The sequence below is a fragment of the Somniosus microcephalus genome, chromosome 25, assembly GCF_052327205.1.
Source record: "Somniosus microcephalus isolate GS21.2 chromosome 25, FLI_Smic_1.0, whole genome shotgun sequence".
NCBI classification, from domain to species: Eukaryota; Metazoa; Chordata; class Chondrichthyes; order Squaliformes; family Somniosidae; genus Somniosus; species Somniosus microcephalus.
Genome location: NC_141011.1, coordinates 1,643,616 through 1,659,222, shown reverse-complemented (window position 1 = coordinate 1,659,222; position 15,607 = coordinate 1,643,616). Strand labels below are relative to the sequence as shown.

Genomic DNA, 15,607 nt, shown 5'->3' with positions numbered 1-15,607 from the left:
CTGTCTTCCTCAGTATTAACTATACCCCCCAATTTAGTGTTGTCTGCAAATTTTGAAATTGTACTTCCGATTCTAGAGTCCAAATCATTTATATAAATAATGAACAAGTGGTCCCAACACCGATCCTTGTGGAATACCACTTCCCACCTTTTATCAGTCTGAGTAGCTATCCTTAACTCCCTGCTCTCTATTATCTGTTCTGTAGCCAGCTTGCGATCCATTCTGCTACTTGTCCCCTGACTCCACCTTAGTCTAGAGTCTACTATTCTCATCGACCTTATCGAAGCCCTTTCGAAAATCCAAATATATTACATCTACTACATTACCCTTGTCTACTCTTTCTGTTACTTCTAGAACTATAAAAAAAGACAAGATTTAGTCCGGATCAGTCAGGGTTGGATCTGAACCCAGGGTGTTAAGGTCATTGTACAGGCTTACTTGGTCATCAAGTCCCCAGCAAGTATGGAAAAATATGTATTGCGACTTCAACTGGTAGATAATTGTCATTAGAGTCATAATTTTAGCTCTGGTGCTACCAATACCACAAGAGGTGGAAGATTTCTTCGGTGTGCTGTTGGCAACAAAATTGTACATCTGCCTATAAATAGGTTAAAATTCTGTTACACAAAATGCAACAGGAAATCTGGCCTGCACCTCCCAACATTACTTTACACTAAGGGTAACTAACTCTGATGCTGCTGCCCATCGGCACTTGAGCAGAATAAGACAGTTCCTTCTTCCCGCAGACTTACCCTGATATTCATTTGTACAGATGCACTGATATTCGTACTCTCCAGTTACCAGACACCTGCCACCATACAGGCAAGGCACGCGGTCACATGGCGAGCTGTCGTAACACTGATCTACATTCAAGCTGTCCATAAAGCTATAGGAGAGATCCACCTTCCTCCCACTAATGGACACCTGGTTAAAGAGGGGAGAGACAAGGTGTGTAAGCTCAACGCACTGAATGTGTCAAAACAAAGTGACAACAATGTACACGGCAACAAAAGGGAGCATCAGTTAGCACTCAAGCGGAGTAGAAAGGGATTGGATATATGGGGGAAGAGGGGCCAGCTCTGCTTTCAATCAAATCGCAGGTGGTCAAGCTTTAGACCATGGATCAGTTGATTTAATTCCAAATGGACCAAACAAATAAAGCAGCTTTTATTCAACTGTGAAGAATAATGTTTGATTTGGAGAACCGTGTGGAGCGTGGTAAGGTCTACAACACGTGCTCAGGGTTGGTTGGACATGAATTTGTGCCTAAACACCCCACCGTAAGGCACTGGTTATTCCATTTGCATCAAATCCATTTTTGCGCTATTTTAACACCGTCCTTCACGTGTTCAAAATAAACCAGCTCATTTTAGTAGTGCACAAAAGAATTTGACACATTAGCTTGTGGAACACCAGAGGAAATGAAACCCCAAGGTGTGTTCCTGATCTGGGCCAGGTTGTTGGTCAGGCAGGGTGTTTCACTTGGGGTGGGGATGGGGGCGGAAGGGGGGAATTGAATAATGGATCAAGGCAGGCTGCTCTCACTGACCTCTCACAGACTGATTACAGAGTGCAACAGAGAGGAGTCTGGCAGCAGTGGACAAGCCCCTCCCACCTTCAGCCCATGGAATGGTGCGCAGCACAAGGGACAAAGTGGGAAAGTACATAGCGCCGATGTGTGATAATAAGAGGGCTCTCCTCTATCAGCGGTTGAAGCTGGCGTTGAGCTGTCCTTATTCCAGAGACTTACCTCAGCAATACAGCCATCAAGCCCTTCTGTGACATTTATTGCTTTGGGGAGGACTTCTGATCTCGCCACACCACCAAGGTACATCGGGCTTCGAAGGTTAAGGCCTTGGCTTTTTCCCGGAGAGACATTTCTGATCTCTTTTTCGTTATCAATGGTCAGCAAGCCGTCCCTGTCATGCCGATGTGCTTTCAATCTGTGCCATTTGTTGAGAGCCACTGGTTTTGCGCTCTGCAGAACAGCTAGTCCTGTGAAAATCCCAAGCAGCGGCGGGAGGGGTGAGTAAATAAAAGCACTTATATCAATGATATCAACCTTTCCAAGGATCAGCATCAGAAAGCTGTCCTTTAATGAAGAGCTGCACACACAATACAAGGAAAAGCCAGGGACTTCTGAACAGTCACATGACTGAGCTCCTTACTCCCAGTCAAGAACCTCTTTACGCCCAGTCAAGAGGTTCAATATCTTAGTGCAGCAAGTTCAGAGGTTGAATGTTGAGGCTGTGCCACTGGCGTGGTTTACTAATACACAGCTTTCTCTTTCTTTGCATATTTGTGAGGTGAGGGAGATTGTGCTGGGCAATGGAACTCTTCCCGTTCAGGCACTCAGCAGCATCATTGAGCAGTCTCAGGCCTGGTGTAACACAGCCTTCGCCTCTCGAGAGGCCCCTTTACTGCACTCGCGGGCACATGGGCACCCGCAGCCCGAAATATCCCAGAAGAGTGGTGGAGCTGGATTCCCACACGGCAACAGCCAAGTCGCGAAGACCTGGTTATTTCCATAGTTTGGGCAGGTGGCACACGTCGCGAGGACCTGGTTATTTCCATAGTTTGGGCGGGTGGCACACGTTGCGAGGACCTGGTTATTTCCATAGTATGGACGGGTGGCACACGTCGCAAGGACCTGGTTATTTCCATAGTTTGGGCGGGTGGCACACGTCGCGGGGGCGAAGTTATTTCCATAGTTTGGGCGGGTGGCACACGTCGCGAGGACCTGGTTATTTCCATAGTTTGGGCGGGTGGCACACGTCGCGGGGGCGAAGTTATTTCCATAGTTTGGGCGGGTGGCACACGTCGTGAGGACCTGGTTATTTCCATAGTATGGACGGGTGGCACACGTCGCGAGGACCTGGTTATTTCCATAGTTTGGGCGGGTGGCACACGCCCGCCCCATTGTGCTGGTGGAAGTCGGAGCATCATCCAGCGTTCCCACCGGGGAATCCCGAGCAACGGGAAGGGCTGAGGATCACACGCATTTAGTTTTAGAATGCTCCAAAGGGAGCAAAGTGCCAACATTTAAAGGTAAGTGACTCCCCTCCTTGTTTCAGGCAGCGTTGGGTCCTTCCTAAGGCCTAGTTCTCAGTTGGCGCAAGTCCCACTGGGTCTCTCAGACACAGCACTGACTGGAATCCGCAACATAAGCTGGGAATCCCCCCCTCCCCCCCCAAACTCCCTGCTAGAAGAGAAGCAGTCAGAAAACTCACCTGCCAGCTCCCCCAAACCAGAATGTGGGCTGCAGTGGAAACAGGGTGGAAAGTCAGCAGATCCTGGCTCCATTGGCAACCACTCCCCCACCAGGGGAGAACTCAGCATCCTGCGCTCCCCCAAAACCAGGGATTTCAGCCCCACAGGTGGTAATTTTCACCTCCACCATCAGGGCGGCAGTCTGGCAAAGGGCATTGCCTACCCGTCGTAAAACCTGCCCGACTTTCATCCCATTGAAATTGAGCAGATTTTTCACCAGGCAGCTGCTGTTCTCCGTCAGACTAACACCCTGGCGATGAATAGTGCTCCCAGAGTCTTCTTTCTGCTGCCCTCCATATACCAGGTTCCATTCTGGTATCGTGCAATAGCTTCTTTTTGCAAGGAGACAGCTGCTTGGAGACTAAATGGATCCAACAGGCAAGGATCACAAACATGCACCCCAAAAAAACGGAGCGTACAACGCTTAAGGTCAGAGAAAACCAAATAGCAGCTCATTGGGGGAGCTCAGCAGATGAAGACTGAGCTCCGTTAGTGGAAGAAGTTCTCAGTTCGGATTAATCTCCACCTACCTGACCCCAGGTCATAGCGGAACTCCACAAGGCCGTCGAGCATGGCGACGGAGACAAAGTCGTTCATTTTCATTCTCTTGCCACTGCTGTAGAACATGAGGCCGGTGGGTGATCGGGGTTTGAACTTCATCTCAATCGTCAGCTCATTGTGAACGTTCGTCAGTGGTGAATACGTCACAAAAGAATCACCTCCCCTGAAGGAAGGCACTGTAATTAAGACACCTGCGTGAGGCAACAAAAGGCAGCTCATGAGTCAGGTTTACACTTTTGCCACCTACCAATTGTTACTTAATGCGAGGATACTGGTGAAATAGTCCTAGAGAAATATTTGGACAGTCTGGTACCCGAGCAGCAGATGCCCAGTGAGGCCACGCAGCTCAAATACCAGTCTCTATTGGCACTTTCACTCAGGATTCTCCCACAACAGAGTAGATGCATTTTTTTAGGCTTTGTCAAGTTAAGTGCAGAGAAGGGGGGAAGACTGATCAAGAGCTCTCCTTCTAGCCCCGACTGCATCATGGAGACATGTACAGGGGGCACTGCGTTCTGGGGCCTCTGAGAGGAACATAGGAACAGGAGTAGGCCATTCAGCCCCTCAATTCGATCACGGCTGATCTGGACTTCAAACTCCATCTACCCGCCTTTGCTCCGTATCCCTTGATTCCCTTACCCAACAAAATTCTATCCAAATCTTGAAAACAGCAACTGTCCCCCAGCATCCACAGCCTGTTGGGGCAGAGAATTCCACATTTCTATACCCTTTGTGTGAAACAGTACTCCCTGATTTCCCTCCTAAATGGTCTAGCACTAATTTTAAGATTATGTCCCCTCGTTCTTGGATTCACTATAAGATGAAATAGTTTCCCTGTATCTACCCTTTTGATTCCGTTGATCATTTTAAACACCTCCATTAGTTCACCCTCAACTTTCTATACTCAAGGGAACACAAGCCCCTGAATGCTGAGGAGGATGGGATGGATGTTGCGAGGCCATTTGAAGGGTTTTATATTTTGGACTAGGATATTCTTTTTTCACTTCTTGGGCCTGGATTTCATCACGAAGATGAAAGTCTTCACTTTGTGTCAGGAGCCCATAAATAATCAATTTGGCCAGTTTCAATCCAGATCCTGAGCACAACACTGCCCATCACTCAGCACTAAAGGCTGACCTAACTTCCAGGGAAAACAATCGTACAGCTGCAACAGGTGGTGGTCTTCTGCGGTTGAGGGGAATGCACATCATTAGGGTGAAAGAAAGCGAGCTTTGCTTAGCACGGGACCGTTGCCGTACCTGACCTTGGAGTATTAGGAGCTGACAGTGGTTGACAAAATGGAAATAGTGTTCTACTCCCCAGTGAACCCCCACCAACAAAATAAAGGTGACTTTTAAAATGAAAAAAAGTTAAGGTATTTGGAATCATTTTATTTTCATTGTAAGCTCAGAGATGTCTATAATTTCAATATGTCAAAGATTAAAAACAAATACAGATATCATGTAACTGAAACGTTATTTACAGTTATTGTTAAGCGTGTGCTAATTTTCTTGACTTGTCACTAAAGAGAGAGACTCACCATCCATACATTTGGGCCCTCGTTTGCCCAGGTGGCATCGGCAGGTATAACCAAGACCATCTGGTCTGTTCACACAAGTTGCATCCGACCCACAGGCCTCTGCAGACCCAAACCACAAACAGGCATTATCAACAACATCATACAACTCGGACATCAATAGACTTTTCCCAACAGAGACTTTTTTTCCCCCTTCAGCCCTTCCTTAATTTCCCCAAATTAGATCACCGTGAGAGGCGAGAGGCCGGGCAGGTGACTTGCTTGTAGTCCTCTGCCAACACCCTGTCGTATAAACAGCCAACAGAATCTGTTCATCACCTTCTCATAAAGACATGGCTTAGAACAGGAGCTCACTGCGTGGAGAATAGAGAAGTGAGACCGGTATCTACCACTCCAGCTGTAGGGCTCCAGTCTCTGGGACACTTGCTGGATGGCATTCTTCAGGGAAACAAGCGGTCACTAACCATCATAAATAACCTTCCTTGCAGTAACTAAATCCACGTCCTGACCCAACAATCTCAGAAAAGGAAGGATGCTTATTTTCTAAGATGTTACTTGATCTTTTCAAATTTTACCCATTTGATTTTACTGCTCAGATAACCAACGGTTGGATGGTCCAGTTCAACTCTCATCATCAAAGACAACTGGTTGACCACTAGGAGATGCTGTGATGATGCAGGCAAGTTAAAAAGAACTTGCATTTATATAGCACCTTTCACATCCTGAAGACTAAAGACGGAAGAAGCCCTAGAGGAGTATAAAAAGTGCAGGGGCATACTTAAAAAAGAAATTAGGAGGGCGAGGAGGGGCCATGAAATAACACTGGCGAGCAAAATAAAGGAAAATCCTAAGATGTTTTATAAATATATTAAGGGCAAGAGGATAACCAGGGAAAGGGTAGGGCCCATTAGGGACCAAAGTGGCAATCTGTGTGTAGAGCCAGAGGATGTAGGCGGGGTTTTAAATGAATTTTTTTCATCTGTGTTCACTATGGAGAAAGACAATGCAGACATAGAAATCGGGCAAGGGGACTGTGACATACTTGAATATATTAGCATCAAGAGGGAGGAGGTGCTAGCGGTTTTAGCAGGCCAAAAAGTGGATAAATCCCCAGGCCCGGACGAGATGTATCCCAGGCTGCTGTGGGAGGCAAAGGAGGAGATTGCAGGGGCTCTGACACAAATTTTCAGAACCTCTCTGGCCACAGGGGATGTACCAGAGGACTGGAGAACAGCTAACGTAGTACCATTATTCAAGAAGGGTAGCAGGGATAAACCAGGGAATTACAGGCCAGTGAGTCTAACATCTGTGGTGGGGAAATTATTGGAAAAAATTCTGAGGGACAAAATTAATCTCCACTTGGAGAGGCAAGGATTAATCGGGGATAGTCACCATGGCTTTGTCAAGGGTAAATCATGTCTGACAAATCTGATTGAATTTTTCGAGGGGGTGACTACGGGGGTGGATGAGGGAAATGCTGTGGATGTGGTTTACATGGACTTCAGTAAAGCTTTTGACAAAGTCCCGCATAGGAGACTGGTCAAGAAGGTAAGAGCCCATGGGATCCAGGGTGCCTTGGCGCGTTGGATCCTAAACTGGCTGAGTGGCAGGAGGCAGAGGGTGATGGTCGAAGGTTGCTTTCGTGACTGGAAGCCTGTGTCCAGTGGGGTACCTCAGGGATCGGTGCTGGGTCCCTTGTTGTTTGTGATCTACATAAATGATTTGGATGAGAATGTAAAAGGTATGATCAGTAAGTTCGCAGATGACACGAAAATTGGTGGGGTGGTAAATTGCGAGGAGGAAAGCCTCAGGCTACAGGACGATATAAACGGGTTGGTCAGATGGGCGGAAAAGTGGCAAATGGAATTTAACCCTGAAAAGTGCGAGGTGATGCATTTTGGACGGACAAATAAGGCAAGGGAATACACAATGAGTGGTAGGACCCTAGGAAGTACAGAGGGTCAGAGGGACCTTGGTGTACATGTACATAGATCCCTGAAGGCAGCGGAGCAGGTAGATAAGGTGGTTAAAAAGGCATATGGGATACTTGCCTTCATTAGCCGAGGCATAGAATATAAGAGCAGGGAGGTTATGATGGAGCTGTACAAAACGCTGGTGAGGCCACAGCTGGAGTACTGTGTGCAGTTCTGGTCGCCTCACTATAGGAAGGATGTGATTGCTTTGGAGAGGGTGCAGAGAAGATTCACCAGGATGTTACCTGGGCTGGAGCGCCTCAGCTATGAAGAGAGGCTGGACAGGCTGGGGTTGTTTTCCTTGGAGCAGAGAAGGCTGAGGGGGGACCTGATTGAGGTGTACAAAATGATGAGGGGCATAGATAGGGTAGACAAAGAGGAACTTTTCCCCTTAGTAGGGGGGTCAATAACAATGGGGCATAGATTCAGGGTAAGGGGCAGGAGATTTAGAGGGGATTTGAGGAGGAACTTTTTCACCCAGAGGGTGGTTGGAATGTGGAATTCAATGCCTGAAAGGGTGGTAGAGGCAGGAACCCTCATAACATTCAAGAAGCATTTGGATGAGCACTTGAAATGCCATTGCATACAAGGCTATGGACCAAATGCTGGAAAATGGGATTAGACTGGACAGGGATGGATGGGCGGCGCAGACACGATGGGCCGAAGGGCCTCTTTCTGTGCTGTAAAACTCTATGACTCTATGACGTCACAAAGTGCTTCACAACCAATGAATCATTTTTGAATTGCAGTTGTTGTTGTTGTAATGTAGGCAAACACAACAGGAAATTTGTGCACAGCAAGGTTCCACCAACAGCAAGGAGATAAATAACCAGTTAATCTGTTTCGATAGTGTTGGTCGAGGGATAAATGTTGACCAGGAGAACTCCCCCGCTCTTTTATATCCAACCTGATCAGGCAGACAACGATCCATCTGAAGAAATGACAATGCAGCACCCCCTCAGTATAGCACCAGAGCATTAGCCTAGATTAGATGCTGCAGTGGGGCTTGAGCCCACAGCCTTCTGACCGTGAGGTGAGAGTGCCCAACAGTGTGTCAGGCGGACACTCTGGGACCAACACCTCACCTCCACCCAATGGACAGCACTCGGCCACTGGGGCCAGTCTTTCTCCATTGTTCAACTTCAATTATTTTGAAACAGCGGAGAAATCAAGGGCCAGTATCATGTTTCCCTTTCTGACAGTCAAAGCCAGGTGATGCTACCTGAGTATTATCCTTGATACACCATGTTGAATAGTGCCAGCAGCGGTTCTAAATGCACATTTACCTGGGTGACAGTGTAGAGCCTGCGAATGTTCGCAGTTGCTCCCAGTATATCCTCTCTTACAGTAACACACATAGCTGCTGCTCTCAGAGTCGACACAGCGACCTCCATTCTGAAAGAGAAAGCATCTGAGTCACTTCATTTATAAATGATAAATCCTCAATATTGACATCAACCTACAATAACAATTATTAATTAGTTGCAGTGACTTTATTCATTAATGTAAAACTTAACTGGAATATTGGCAGAATTAACACAACGCTGTGCTCTAAGTACATTTCTGGAACTTAACAATTGCTCTAAGTCTGGCTTAACATCAAAATGATCACAAGTGTACAAAATTCTACATATGTTCAAATTTCTTCGATGTGCACACTGGTGAATGATTTGAGAGACCGGTAAGTAAGGATGTTTAACTGGAGTGACTTCAAAGAGCCTCATATCTTGCACCACAAAATGACTGCTGATCAGATTAAGAACAAATAACTAATGTGGAGTGGCGAGTGTATATGTTGTGATACACAAGGTATCACAATTATATGGGGCAGGCTGGCTGGACCAGAGGGTCTTTACCTGTCCGTCACTGTTCGTATATTTACTTGCCTGTGCAAAGTCAGAAACACTACAATCTGGAGTGTTACTGGAAGGGAGACGATTCCCTATAAACATCCTTTCACTCCAGCGAGATTTATCTTAATTGACAAAAAAACCAAGACCTTGAAAAATGGAGAATCGGATGTCTTTACGGTTTTTTAACTGGAGAAACGTTGGGGGAAAAGATTCGTCCCCTTAACGCCGCCCATTACTGCCAGTAGATGGCGCTAATGCGGCATTGCGACCGGTACCAACAGGGCGAGGCGAATCCAGCGCCGCACGTCAAATCAGGATCCCCTGTAGCGCTGCCGGTAACAGCTATCGCCAGGGACCGCAACGTCAGGGAGATCGTGACATCAGTGAGTGTGCAACGCTTACTGAACGCCCGATTTCCCAAACTGCTTTTAGCCACTTACCTCACCGCCTGGAGTAAACACCGACAGGGAGAGCTGGCGTGCAGCACCAGGAAGCCAGCTGCAGGGACGTCATTTAAAGGGATCATCAGTAATCACTTGCACCTGTCAGGTTAGTGTAGTTTCATTGAGTAATTTCAAGGTTCTTTTGTATCAGGAGTCTTGAGGCAAGTACAAAGTAGCTATATTTATTTTTCAAAGATTCAAACTGCAACATTTGGTAAGATTAATGGGGGCTGTACTGGCATGCCACTTCGCCCTCCAGGATCTATGGCTGATGGAGTGTAGGCAATGAGAAAGGCTTGAACATGTGAGCAGAGGGAGGAGGAAGATGATGAGGAACAGAAGGAAGGGAGGAGGCAGCCGGACAACTGGGCTTCCAGATGGGCGGTCCGTGATGTGGTGTGCCACCTCCCTCCACATAGTGCGGCAGACTTGTGGCGAGGGTCTCCTGCCAGTTCGTGGGTACAGGACTGCCCACCTTCTCGCCAGCGCTAAAACCAATGCCTCCAAAGCTTCATGGGAAAACCTGCGGGCTCTCTCCCTGGGGCGGCGATCTGCCATGAGGATTTGTAAATAAGTGCTCCTTCTTCTTGTCCTTCTTCTTATGGGTGTTGAGGCAGCTGCACAGCCAACAATGCCAAGAATGAGGTACTGCAGCATCAATGAACCTCCCCTTTAGGTAGTGAAAAAATCCTGCGGCAATCATGGGTTGCGATTCCTTGGCTATAACAAATTTCTAGCCCCTTGAGTTTTGGAGCCTTGAAATGAAGCATCTGAGAGAGGCACACAAGGTAGTAAATTGTATGGAAAATGTGGATCCATAATATTACTTTCAATTGACAGAATAGGACAAGGGGACTCAGGTTGAAACTTGTAGGACTGATATCAATAATGATGAGCATTTGGAATGGACTCAGTGGTGGAGGTGAAAACCCTGGAATTGTTTAAGCAACAATTTGATGCAGCAATGAGGGGGAAGGAATGTGGCACCTCTCTGAATGGATGAATTAAGATGGCTGGTTTCTCTGATGGATGGGCTGAATGGCTGTCTCATCCATAAGGACCTTGTGGTCGTTTTTCAGACATTTGTTTGGTTGGTGCAGGCTCAGGATGGAGTAAAATTGATCTTTTTTGGGACTATGAAGTAACAAGAATCAAATTGTTTTATCTTCTGACCAATTGGTGTCTCTTCTATATCACCCATAGTTTTATTTCATATTCCAGAATGTCTCCGAGTATTGGACTTCCAATGATTCCCTTTAATTTTAGGAATTGTTGACTCAAAATATAGGTGTTGGCCTCGATGTGCAACATTCCTGATTCAGTGACTTGTTATTATATCACTTGCCTAAATTGCAAAGTATATGGACCCTTCCCTGTACAAACATCTATCAGCCATAAATCCAGCCTCTTGGAATCCTAGTCTAGAGAACCGGGTTCTTGACCATGACTTGTGTGTTGTCACACTCCATACAGGCTAGCTAACTGATGATTGGGTCAACTACAAAGAAGAGTAAAGGCGTTTCAAGCTGGCATCTGGACCTTACAGAAAGGTCTACTCTCTAACAGGAAGACAGTGTTCCCTTCCAGATTCTAGATGAAGTCATTGATTGCGGTCATGAATTCATGCCATGTACACATTGCTCAGTCCCTTCACTCATGATGTTAAAATGAGTACCCTAATGATATCTATTAACTTCAGAAGAATGGATTTATTCAACTCCACAATATACTAGAAAGGGGTTTAGGGTAGATATAACAATTGGCGCAAATGCACAACTATGCCAGCTCCTTTTGCAACCACAGTAAAAGGTACAATGGACCTTGAAACAGCGCAAGATCTTTGTACATTGTCCCTTTGCTGGTGCAGCACTTTTTAGTTCCACAGCTGTGAGTCAAGTTGTTCCAATTATTTTCCAGACGATTTTTTATCTCAACTATGATGATGAAGGAGGTGCTGAAAGAGGCCCAGTTGCTTCTCCTCACTTAGGGGGCCAAAAATGATAGGCTAGGTGATGCCAAGCCAGGCTTGTGGACTTCCCATGAACCAGTTATTGGGATGCACTGGCAGAAATCCAAGGGGAAGTTGATACCTATTACCTCGGCCAGGATATGACATGTAGGATAGGAAGACTTTAAAGAAGGGACAAGAAAATGGAGCAACAAACTACTTAGTGCTGTGAAAAGAAATTTCAACTGACAACTGGATCATCATCTAAACAGCGCTGTTGAGGGCTCGTACCTTGCAAGGATGGTCTTTGCAGACTGGGCAGTTGGATATTCCCTTGGCTTTCAGCTCTGGAGCCGAGAAAATCACCTCATCACCTTGAATTATGAGCTGGCGGATACAGCCTAGTCAGGGGGGAAGAACGAGTCAGCCGGTTAAATATTGTGTTATTTATTCTGTAAACAAAACTGGCAATTTTCACAAAGAGGTTTGTTTCACACAACTGATAGTAGAAAAAAAAAGCATCAAATATTTTCCATCACCACATACTGCCGCCAAAAGCAACGCAATGGTCTATGGGAGTTCTGTGAATGGTTATAACACAACGGTTGTCTGAGATCATGGGTACAACCTGTTGGTGTCTTACAGTTAGTCATCAGGATGACCTGAGATAAATATCTGTGCCTGGAAACAGAATAATAATAAAGAGGAGGTTTATTGACATTTTTAATGTTTCAATTTTGCAAAATATTTTATGGTGAATAGGGATGAGCCCAAAACAGTCAGAATTTGGTCACTGAGTTCATTTATAAGACCTAATTATGGCCCATCTTGATTTGATGCCATCATAGAATCAAAAAAGTTACAGCACGGAAGGAGGCCATTTCGGCCCATCGTGTCCGCGCCGGCCAACAAAGAGCTATCCAGCCTAATCCCACTTCCCAGCTCTTGGTCCGTAGCCCTGCAGGTTACAGCATCCCAAGTGCACATCCAAGTACTTTTTAAATGTGGTTAGGGTTCCTGCCTCTACCACCCTTTCAGGCAGTGAGTTCCAGACCCCCACAACCCTCTGGGTGAAAAAATTTCCCCTCAAATCCCCTCCAAACCTTCCACCAATTACTTTAAATCTGTGCCCCCTGGTTTTTGAACCCCTGCTAAGGGAAATAGGTCCTTTCTATCCACTTTATCTAGGCCCCTCACAATTTTATTTACCTCAATAAGGTCTCCCCTCAGTCTCCTCTGTTCCAAGGAAAACAGACCCAGCCTATCCAGTCTTTCCTCATAGCTAAGATTCTCTACTCCCAGCAACATCCTTGTAAATCTCCTCTGTACCCTCTCTAGTGCAATCACATCTTTCCTGTAATGTGGTGACCAGAACTGCACGCAGTACTCTAGCTGAGGCCTAACTAGTGTTTTATACAGTTGAAACAAAACCCCCCTGCTCTTGTATTCTATGCCACGGTTAATAAAGGCAAGTATCCTGTATGTCTTCTTAACCACCTTATCTACCTGGCCTGCTACCTTCAGGGATCTGTGGACATGCACTCCAAGGTCCCTTTGTGCCTCTACACTACTCAGTGTCCTACCGTTCAATGTGTATTCTCACCCATGGCATCACAGAAAACAGCCACTCAAGAGACCAGGAAGCAAGATAGGAAAAGATTCCAAATACCGTTGCTTGACCCCCTACCCCTTACAGCTGGAGCCTCGATGATAAAAATGCCTTGACCGTAAAAATGTGCATCATTGCCCAAGCATAGGTAACCATGTTAACAGACTCAGTGGGGTGGATTTTAACTCGGGGTGAGATACTCAGTGGATATTAACTCGGGGTGAGATACTCAGTGGATATTAACTCGGGGTGAGATACTCAGTGGGGTGGATTTTAACCCGGGGTGAGAGCTCAGTGGGGTAGATTTTAACCCGGGGTGAGATACTCAGTGGGGTGGATTTTAACCCGGGGTGAGATACTCAGTGGGGTGGATTTTAACTCGGGGTGAGATACTCAGTGGGGTGGATTTTAACTCGGGGTGAGATACTCAGTGGGGTGGATTTTAACTCGGGGTGAGATACTCAGTGGGGTGGATTTTAACCCGGGGTGAGATACTCAGTGGGGTAGATTTTAACCCGGGGTGAGATACTCAGTGGGGTGGATTTTAACCCGGGGTGAGATACTCAGTGGGGTGGATTTTAACTCGGGGTGAGATTGGTGCGTGGGGAGCTCGAAGTGGGTGGCCTGCTGGAAAGTCACTAAGGAAGCGAGCCCCGGCCTATTTTAACAGCTGAGCCTCATTTAAATCCGTCTCCCGCTCGAAGCTGGCGGGAATGACATCAGGGCCAGTGGGCGAGAATAGGAATTGGGCTGGGAGCCGAACCCAAGGGAATGACAAGTGCTTCAGGGTGGGGGGTTACAGAGCTGATACTGGTTGGGAGGGAGAGACAAGGCTGGGGGAAAGGAGCACCAAGGACTACTCATGGGGCCTGGGAAGCACTCCTGCTCTTCCTGGCCAACAAGGATTCCACATAAAGTCAGATTTTTAAAGTTACCTCGGCCTCGTCTCCCGACTCCCGCTATGGTAGAGCGGTCAGGGTTGGCCCCGCAGGGGATGCTTGAGATTAAATGAGGTTGTGTTGCTGATGGGATGTGGCTTTTCCACATAAAGTAGGCCCCTCCCTGCCTGGGGCAGGTGGCCCTCCCATTCCGGTTCTGAAATAAGTTATGATGGCAGGACTGGGTAGCGCGAACCCCCCCCAACCTCCCCCGCCATCTTAATCGCCCATTTGTACCATTCCCGCCTGGTGAGGGGGTTAAAATCAAGCCCAATACTTTAATGTATTCTCATGCAACTATCACAAAAGCAGGATGTAGGATTATTCAATTAATATGTAAATCAAAGGAAAACCGATAAAACTATTTAAAACAAAAGGGACGAAGATTGAATCTAATCGCCCTCTGCATACGGGACAGAGTTGAAGTGATTAATTCAGCATCACAAATACCATGGGTTAGAAATTCACCTCGGGCAGTGCTGCAAAATGGCGGTACCGGATTGGCCGCCCGGTATACGCTGCGCCTGATATTCAGTCACTGCAGTCAATGAATCTGAGCATCAGGCACGGCGTATCACTGGCGACCGATCAGACACCGCCCGATTCACGCCACTGTCCACGACAAATTTCTACCCTCTACTGTCTTTTTTATTCGTTTATGGGATGTGGGTGTCGCTGGCAAGGCCAACATTTATTGCCCATCCCTAGTTGCCCTTGAGAAGGTTGGTGGTGAGCCGCCTTCTTGAACCGCTGCAGTCCATGTGGTGAAGGTGCTCCCACAGTGCTGTTAGGGAGGGAGTTCCAGGATTTTGACCCAGCGACGATGAAGGAACGGCGATATACTTCTAAGTCAGGATGGTGTGTGACTTGGAGGGGAACTTGGAGGTGGTGGTGTTCCCATGCGCCTACTGCCCTTGTCCTTCTAGGTGGAAGAGGTTGCGAGTTTGGGAGGTGCTGCCGAAGAAGCCTTGGCGAGTTGCTGCAGAGCATCTTGTAGATGGTACACACTGCAGCCACGGCACGCCGGTGGTGGAGGGAGTGATTGTTTAAGGTGGTGGATGGGGTGCCAATCAAGCGGGCTGCTGTGTCTTGGATGGTGTCGAGCTTCTTGAGTGTTGCTGGAGCTGCACTCAGCCAGGCAAGTGGAGAGTATTCCATCACACTCCTGACTTGTGCCTTGTAGATGGTAGAAAGGCTTTGGGAAGTCAGGAGGTGAGACACTCGCCGCAGAATACCCAGCCTCTGACCTGCTCTTGTTGCCACAGTATTTATGTAGCTGGTCCAGTTCAGTTTCTGGTCAATGGTGACCTCCAGGATGTTGATGGTGGGGGATTTGGCGATGGTAATGCCGTTGAATGTCAAAGGGTGGTAGTTAGACGCTCGTTTGTTGGAGATACTGGTGTGGCACGAATGTTAGCTGCCACTTATCAGCCCAAGCCTGAATGTCGTCCAGGTCTTGCTGCATGCGGGCATTT

General features: G+C 47.1%; 1 protein-coding gene across 12 annotated transcripts in view; it reads right to left on the bottom strand.

Moving 5' to 3' along the window:
- Nucleotides 1–15,607, bottom strand: part of hspg2 (heparan sulfate proteoglycan 2) — a 647,132-nt gene that overhangs the window by 41,050 nt on the left and 590,475 nt on the right. For all 12 annotated transcript variants that reach the window (XM_085966756.1, XM_085966759.1, XM_085966758.1 and 9 more), the window contains 6 exons: nucleotides 11,877–11,986; nucleotides 8,628–8,736; nucleotides 5,372–5,470; nucleotides 3,801–4,022; nucleotides 1,751–1,995; nucleotides 753–924 (listed from right to left, as the gene is read on the bottom strand). In XM_085966756.1, the coding sequence (XP_085822882.1) occupies nucleotides 753–924; nucleotides 1,751–1,995; nucleotides 3,801–4,022; nucleotides 5,372–5,470; nucleotides 8,628–8,736; nucleotides 11,877–11,986 (957 nt within the window). The remainder of the gene's footprint in view (nucleotides 1–752; nucleotides 925–1,750; nucleotides 1,996–3,800; nucleotides 4,023–5,371; nucleotides 5,471–8,627; nucleotides 8,737–11,876; nucleotides 11,987–15,607) is intronic.